This window comes from Palaemon carinicauda, chromosome 36 (assembly GCF_036898095.1).
Source record: "Palaemon carinicauda isolate YSFRI2023 chromosome 36, ASM3689809v2, whole genome shotgun sequence".
NCBI classification, from domain to species: domain Eukaryota; kingdom Metazoa; phylum Arthropoda; class Malacostraca; order Decapoda; family Palaemonidae; genus Palaemon; species Palaemon carinicauda.
Window position 1 is genome coordinate 45,219,483 of NC_090760.1, and position 8,994 is coordinate 45,228,476.

Sequence of the window (8,994 nt, forward strand, 5' to 3'; positions counted from 1 at the left end):
GACATAGGATTCAAATCTTAGAAAAGCTACATGGTGGTCCTCTGGGGATTGTTAGGATGAAAGGTTTAGCCCGCTTGCATGTGTGGTGGCCGAATATCGATCAAGATATTGAAAACATTGTACAAGGGTGCTCTGCTTGTCAGGCTACACAGCCAATGCTGACTCGTTCTGAGGGTAATCTGTGGATATGGCCTTCTGGTCCGTGGAAAAGAGTACATGTTGATTTCGTAGGACCATTCCTGGGACACATGTACCTCATTATGATTGACGCATATTCAAAATGGCCAGAAGTACACCCAATGAAATCAGTTACAACTATGAATACCATCGAGATCATGCGACGGGTATTTGCTCAGCATGGGGTTTGTGTAGAGCTTGTGTCTCATAATGAAAGACATTTTGTGGCTGAGGAATTTAAAGAGTTCATGACCCAAAATGGTGTAAAAGATATACTGACACCCGCTTATCACCCAAGCAGCAATAGGCAGGCTTAAAATACAGTAAGAACATTCAAACAATGAATGAAAAGGACGATGAGAACATTGCAATCGTTTAATATATCTTTAAATACTAAGTTATGTCAATTTCTACTGACTTACCGAACTACACCTCACTGTACATCAAAGCGCCCACCTACAGAGCTCATGGGTCGGCAGTTAAGCACTCGCCTTGATTTACTACACCCACATGCATCTGAGCGAATTGAAAGAAAAGCCTCAGAGAACGAAAAACCAATGAAGGAACTTGATATAGGGGACGTGGTACTGGTTTGGGATTATCGTCAAAATACCAAGAAGGGCATATGGACTCGAGGAATTGTGGTTCTTAAATTGGGTCCATGCACATACAATGTACAAGTGGACGGTAACTTAATATGGAAGAGGCCTATTGATCAAATGAGACTGACCTCCAATGATTCTCAAGATAACCAAAATGAACTTTAGCACGTGACTTTTCAGAGTTTGTCAGCTATTCATGCCCGTCATTACCAAAAGAGTTCATAAATACTCGTGATGAGTTAGGCGATGCAGTTGCAGGTGCAGAGAAGAATGAAAACCCAAATGTAGAAAAGGAGGCGGCAGCTGCAGAAAGGATACCAGGAAATGAAAATGGTAAAACTTCTGATGACTTACCTGATAAATCGATATCTGAATTACCAAAACTTAGAAGGTCTACCAGACAAAGTAGACCACCGACTATTTTAGAATGTAAAATGATTAATAATATTATGTATGTTTTTGTTTGATTTATTCAAAGCTATGCCCACATTTAATTATTGATTGCTTTATCCTTTTATTTGCTTTAATCTTTTATTCTTTATCCCGAGGGGAAAAGGTGTTAGGTATTTATGTTTATAACTACCTATTACCAGATGTTATATTTGTGTTTTCAGATACATACTACTTATTAAGCATAACTACCCTATTACCCATCTTCTCTTCTTTTAAACTGTATATAATTATAAGTTAGTCTTAAAAGTAAAGTCATTCAGGAAGGATCTATCTGAGTTTTGTGTCCATCCAAATATACTTCAGCGAGGCAAAGTATATACAATAATTACAATAATGTGGAAGGGGTAATACCTCCCCATAGAAGATCAAGCCCAGTGGAGTGGCTTGATCAAATTTAAACACCTTACATCTTTTGAGAAAGTTGAGAATGGGCTCGTGACAAGACATCAGTAAATACGTTGTCACAGCACTTGAGGTGCTCTATTTGAAGGTTGAAGTTTTGAAGATATAAAGCCCATCTTAGTAAGCGCTGATTATGGGCCTTGGTACGCTCAAGAAAGGTGAAGGGGTTATGGTCCTTATAGACATGGATGACGGGAGCTCCTTGTAGATAACATTCAAACTTTTGGAGATTAAGAACCAGACTTAAAAGCTCCTTCTCTATGGTCCCGTACGACAGCTGATGAGGCTTGAAGCTACTGGAGGTGTATCCTATTAGGTGGAGTACCCTGTCAATGTCCTGCAGCAACACTCCTCCAGCACCTGTGTCGTAAGCTTCTACTTGTAAAGAGAAGGGTTTAAAAAAAAATTAGGGCTATGTAAGACTGGCTCACTACTCAAAAAATATTTTAAATGTTCAAATGCTGTCTGACATCTCTCATCCCATTCATACTTCTTTTTAGGGCCGGTAAGACTATGTAAAGGGGCAATTGCTGAAGCAAAATTACGGCAGAACTTCCTCTAATATGAAACCATACCTAGAAATCTTTTAAGGGATATCCTAGTCTTATGTAATGGATAATCAAGAATGGCATTAACATTTGCAGTTTTAGGCCTGACATTACCTCCACCGACAATATGTCCCAAGTAAGTAACTGTAGCTTCACGAAAAACAATTTTTTTAAAATTTATTGTTAACTGGGCTTCTCATAATTTATCAAAGAGCCTATTCAAACGTTTCCCAAGAATCTCCTATCAACAATATATCATCTAGATATGCAAATACTCCCTCGAGACCCTGAATAGTGTAGTTAATTATGTGTTGAAATGTGGATGCGGCATTTGTTAAGCCAAAAGGCATTACTTCAGACGGGAATAATCCAAAAGGAGTTATGAAAGCCGATATAAGCTTGGCTCTAGATGTTAACTTCACCAGATAATACCCCTTGAGGAGATCTATCTTAGCTACATATTTTGTTTGGCCCTCAGAGTCTATAAGGTCATCTAGACGGGGTAAAGGGTAACTATCCTTAACAGCAGTAGAATTTGCTCTCCTGTAGTCTGTACACAGTCGCATGCTGCCATCCTCCTTTGGTACCAATAGACATGGAGACGCCCATGATGACTTAGTTGGTTTTGCTAAACTGGCTCTCAGAAGATATTCCACTTCTTTTTTCATCACTAGTTTCTTGTCCGGGCTGATGCGATAAGGGTGTTGTCGTATGGGAGCAGTTCCTGGTAGAAATTCGATGTTATGGGTGAGGACTCCACGCTGACCTGGATTTTCCCCATAAAGTTCTGGGTAAGATTAAATAAGATTTTGAAGTCCTTCTGATTAAAAAGGAGAAAGATATTGACATGAGTTTTTAAAGTCGTTCACAGCGGAAGAATTATCTAAAAAACTCCACGAATAGATGAATTCAGGTTCACTTGCTTCAGGTTTCTCGTCCTTGACCTTAACATTAACATTTACAATTTTATCTCCATAACCAGATTCAGTATTCCTGGAATGATACCTTTTAAGCAGATTGGCATGGATAATTTCAGCACTTTTCTTTCTATCGAATGTTTCAGTCACATAGGTATTGTTAATGACATTTTTAACTACTTTATATGGACCAAAGAATCTGGAGGAAAATGGGGATCCAGGGATAGGAAAATATGCTAACACAAGATCTGTGTTGAATTTCCTTATTTTAGTTTTTTTTTATCATAACTATTTTTCATTTTAATCTGAGCTATGCTTAAGTTTTCACTGGCTATTTTACTGACTTAGGATAGGGTTTCTTTAAACTCACTCAAATATTGTTAAACAGTTACAGTCTGATTAAAGTCTGGGGGCTTTAACCATTCATCTTTAATTAATGGAAGGGGTCCTCTTAATGATCTCCCATATACCATTTCAAAAGGAGAAACACCAAAGGATTCCTGGGGGGACTCACGTATAGCAAACAACAAAAACTTTACTCCTTCATCCCAATCAAGATTGCTCTTTAAACAAAACTTTTTTAACATGCTTCTAAATGTTTGGTGCCATCATTCAAGGACTCCCTGAGATTCCAAATGTTATGCAGATGATAAACTATGTTTTATACTAATTTCCTTAAGGATTTCTGAAAAAAGTTTACTTGTAAAGTTAGAACCACGATTATTTTGGATATCCTTAGGGATCCTGTAAGTAGTAAAGAAACTTTAAAGGTGTTCGGCAATATTTTTTGCAGATATATTCTCAAGTGAAATGGCCTCTGAAAAACGAGTACCTGGACACACAAGAGTTAATAAATTTGGTTACCACCTTTCGTCTTGGGCAAGGGTCCAACACAGTCTATTAATAATTTCTCATAGGGCTCATGTGGAACTAGTATAGGCTGTAAAGGTGCTTTAGGAATTACTTGGTTAGGTTTGCCAGCTATTTGGCATACATGACATATCTTTATGAAATCTCCGACGTCTTTCCTCAAATTGGGCTAATAGAACTTATCAAGTATTCTCTAGTAAGTTTTATATTGTCCTAAATGACCACCTGGCCCATCATGTGAAATTTTCCATAATAAGAGTTTGTACTGAAGAAGGAACAAAAATTTGGTATTTCTCACTCCATGTATCAAGATTTGAATAGTTACAAGGACGGTAAAAGCGCATTAGGATACCATTATTATGATAAAAAGAAGGGGATTTTTTCAAAGATTTTATATCGACAGCCTCATCATGCAAACAAGATAAAGATTGATCTGACCTCTGTGCAACTATTAGTTTATATTTAGACATTGCCTTAGCTAAGAAATCACTATCTACTTCAAAGTCATTTACCTTTTCTCCTGCTTGGGACCGAGTGACTATATGTGTTGGGGCTTCTTCAAGATCTACCTTATCATCCATCAATGGTTTGTCCAAAACTACCCTATAATCTATGGGGGTATCAGAGATGATTAAATTTGGTACAATTAATTTCCCGGCTAAATCATTACCCAATAACAATGAAAATCCTTTTACCGACAATTCTGTATCAATCACCCCAAATTCAAACTTTCCTTTTTACAAGTGGACAATCAAGGTAGACACTGGCAAGGGGAATGGATGAGATTCCAGTAAGATCCCTTACAACCACCTTCTTACCAGTTAGATTATTCTCGACATTAGGTAAAGGCTTACTAAGCAACAAACTTAAAGCAGCTCCAGTGTTTCGTAATACAGTGATCTTAGACTTCTGTTCTTTCTCCCCCAAGGCTATTATACCTTTAGACTTAAAATCATCAAACACATCTGGTACATGTGTTTGCACATGCGATACAGGTTTACTCTCGGAGGTTGAAAATTTTATGTTGGGTTTCATGAAAACATTACGGTAGTTATCAGATCCTTTACATTGAGGGTCTTTACAATTACAAATAGTATGGTCTTCTTTCTTACAATAACTACATTTAGTATTAATAGAACCTTTGGGATTATCATCTGAAATCTGGGATTTTCCTGCAACTGGTTTTACAAAAACCTCAGCACTTTTATTAGGAATGGACATATGTATTAAGGAATAAGTTTCAGCCAGAGAAGCAGCCTTTAGTAAATCTTTCTCTAGCCTATCTTCAATATAGAGCATTATACTAATGCGAAGTTTCCTTTTAAATTCTTCAAGAACCATTAAATTCATCAGTTCTTCAAGAGAAGTTACTTCAGCATACTTAATCCATTTCTTGAAAGCTCTAAGTTTGTCAGAAGCGAATTTTAGGAAAGTTTGGATATTTGATTTACATAAGTTGCGAAAACCTTGTCTATATCCTTCCTCTGTTATGGAAAATACATATAAGTTTGCTTTCTTGACCTGTTTATAATCCTTAGTATCATCCAGATACCTAACAACCTTAGCAGCTTTACTTGACAATTTAGGTTTAAGAAGCCATACCCACTGTCCAGCAGGCCAATTAAGGTGATTAGCAGTTTCCTAAGATATCCGAAAATAATCCTCTAGATCATAATCTGTGAATAAGGGACCTAACTTTATATTTTTAGTCAGGTCAAAGGGAGATAACTCTTGTTCCATTTGCCTATTCTGAAGATTGATTGAAGCCCGCTCTTGTTCCACATTGGTAGTTAAACTAGCTTTAATTCTAATTTAGCTCTCTTCATTTCAAATATTTCTCTTTCTTTTTCTCTTTCTTCCCTAGCTTTTTCTCTTTCTTTTTCTCTTTCTTCCCTACTTTGAAATTCTAACTTAGCTTTTTCCATTTAAAATTTTTCTTTCTTTTTCTCTTTCTTCCCTACTTTGAAATTCTAACTTAGCTTTTTCCATTTAAAATTTTTCTTTCTTTTTCTCTTTCATCCCTAGTTTTTTCTCTTTATTTTTCTATTTGTTCCTTAGCTTGAAATTCTAACTTAGCCCTCTCCATTTCAAACACTAAAAAAGCTAACTGAGCTTTTTCACGCTCGACTGCAGGACATTCAAGCTCTAGCTTTTGTTCAGTTGTAAGGGAAGGGGTTTTTGGAACAGGATACTGCCTAGCTTCGTCACCCAAGGTTCCAATGCTTATATAGTGAGCTATAATCACTTTACTAATGTCAAACTTACGCATACAAGAACGTACCTCAAGGTCTAAATGCCTAGCTACTTTCATTAATTCAGACTTCCTAGCATCAGTTAGGGTATGCAATTCAGAAGAAGGATTCGCCTCAAATTTTTGGGTATCAAACTTCGCCATTGTGAAAATTAAAAAGAAACTTCTAGAATAATATAAAAACCTGAATTAGAATTTTACAATTCTTAAATTGAAGCTGACTTAGGTAAGCATTGACCACGCATAAAACTATAAACCACGCATGAATAGTAACAGATTAGACAAATATTTACACACAAAAAATTTAAGATACGGGAAAACGAGAATGAATAAGGAAGCACTGGAAGAATCTTACTCACGGACAGGCCCCCATAATATAATTACAGTCGTGCGATAGAAGGGTAATTTACCATTTCAACAGGTGGGTTCAATGGACCATAATAATACAAAATAAATGTATTTGAATGAGAATACGATCAAACAAGATTTATATATAATAATGCAAAAATTATTTAAAGATCATTACAATTAAACTTAAAGTCCAAACAAAAGGAACACAAATGAAATAAGGGACAGGAATGACACAATAGGACAAATGACAAATGATAACCACATCTGGAAAAGTGATCACACTGGAATTTGAGAACACTTGAAACAAAAGCATAATTCCTTATTAAACCCTTAATACAATAAATTCAATATATATTTAGGTTATAGATACATCACAGTAAAGGGGACTGCTTCCCTGCCGGACACCAAAGTCCTTGATTCAGTTGCTGAGCGGATATTAATTCAAAATTACATTTAGGGGTCGAACAAATTTACACACACACACACATATATATATATATATATATATATATATATATATATATATATATATATATATATATATATATATATATATGTGTGTGTGTGTGTGTGTGTAGGTGGTGAGAGACTGGTATATATGTATGTTGAACAAAAGATGGTAATAAGTGCTAGCTTTTTTAAAAAGAAAGATAAAAATAAGTATACATGGGTAAGAGTGGCAAATGGAAGAGTAGTAGAAAGGGCATTAATGGATTATGTGTTGATAACTAAAAGAATGTTTGATAGATTGAAAGACGTGCACCTGTTTAGGGGTATGGCTAACGGTATGTCTGATCATTTTTTGGTGGAAGGAAAATTGATTGTAGCAAAAGAGTGGGGGAATAGAGTAGGTGGATGTAAAAGGGAGCTAGTGAGGGTTGAAGAGCTAATAAAACCGGGGGTAAAAAGTAAATATCAGGAAAGGTTGAAAATGGCATATGACGAGGTGAGAGTAAGAGAAACTGGTAATTTAGAGGAGGAGTGGAAGTTAGCAAAAGAAAATTTTGTTGGGATTGCAAGTGATGTATGTGGCAAGAAGGTTGTTGGAGGCAGCATGAGGAAGGGCAGTGAATGGTGGAATGAAGGAGTGAAGGTAAAAGTGGAAGAGAAAAAGAGGGCTTTTGAAGAATGGCTGCAGAGTAATAGTATAGAGAAGTATGAAAAATATAGAGAGCAAAAGGTGGAAGTAAAGCACAAGGTACGTGAGGCAAAGAGGGTAGCTGACCTGAGGTGGAGTCAGGGACTGGGTCAGTCATATAAAGAGAATAAGAAGAAGTTTTGGAAAGAAGTGAAGAGAGTAAGGAAGGCCGGCGCAAGAATTGAAGAGACAGTGAAAGATGGAAATGGAAGGTTGTTAAAAGGAGAGGAGGCAAGGAAAAGGTGGGCGGAATATTTTGAAAGTTTGCTGAATGTTGAGGATGATAGGGAGGCAGATATAATTGCTGTTCCAGGTGTTGAGGTGCCAGTGATGGGAGATGAGAATGAGAGAGAGATTACAATAGAGGAAGTGAGGAGAGCACTAGATGAAACGAGAGTAGGAAAAGCTTCTGGTATGGATGGTGTGAAAGCTGAAATGTTGAAGGAAGGGAGTGTGACTGTACTTGAATGGTTGGTGAGATTGTTTAATGTGTGTTTTGTGTTGTCATTGGTACCAGTAGATTGGGTCTATGCATGTATTGTACCACTATATAAGGGTAAGGGAGATGTGCATGAGTGTTGTAATTCAAGAGGTATTAGTTTGTTGAGTGTAGTTGGAAAAGTGTATGGTAGAGTACTGATTAATAGGATTAAGGATAAAACAGAGAATGCAATCTTGGAAGTACAGGGTGGTTTTAGAAAAGGTAGGGGTTGTATGAATCAGATTTTTACAGTTAGGCAGATATGCGAGAAATATTTAGCAAAAGGTAAGGAAGTGTATGTTGCGTTTATGGATCTGGAGAAAGCATATGATAGAGTTGATAGGGAAGCAATGTGGAATGTGATGAGGTTATATGGAGTTGGTGGAAGGTTGTTGCAAGCAGTGAAAAGTTTCTACAAAGGAAGTAAAGCATATGTTAGAATAGGAAATGAAGTGAGTGATTGGTTTCTGGTGAGAGTGGGACTGAGACAGGGATGTGTGATGTCGCCGTGGTTGTTTAACTTGTATGTTGATGGAGTGGTGAGAGAGGTAAATGCTCGAGTGCTTGGACGAGGATTAAAACTGGTAGGCGAGAATGATCATGAATGGGAGGTAAATCAGTTGTTGTTTGCGGATGATACTGTACTGGTAGCAGACACAGAAGAGAAGCTTGACCGACTAGTGACAGAATTTGGAAGGGTGTGTGAGAGAAGGAAGTTGAGAGTTAATGTGGGTAAAAGTAAAGTTATGAGATGTACGAGAAGGGAAGGTGGTGCAAGGTTGAATGTCATGTTGAATGGAGAGT

The 8,994-nt window shown here is 37.0% G+C and overlaps 1 protein-coding gene across 1 annotated transcript; it reads left to right on the forward strand.

Moving 5' to 3' along the window:
• The first annotated feature begins 533 nt into the window (after nt 1-533).
• Nucleotides 534-944, forward strand: LOC137628603 (uncharacterized). The gene has a single exon (XM_068359756.1). The coding sequence runs from the start codon at nt 534-536 to the stop codon at nt 942-944; it is 411 nt and encodes a 136-aa protein (XP_068215857.1).
• Nucleotides 945-8,994: the final 8,050 nt, after the last annotated feature.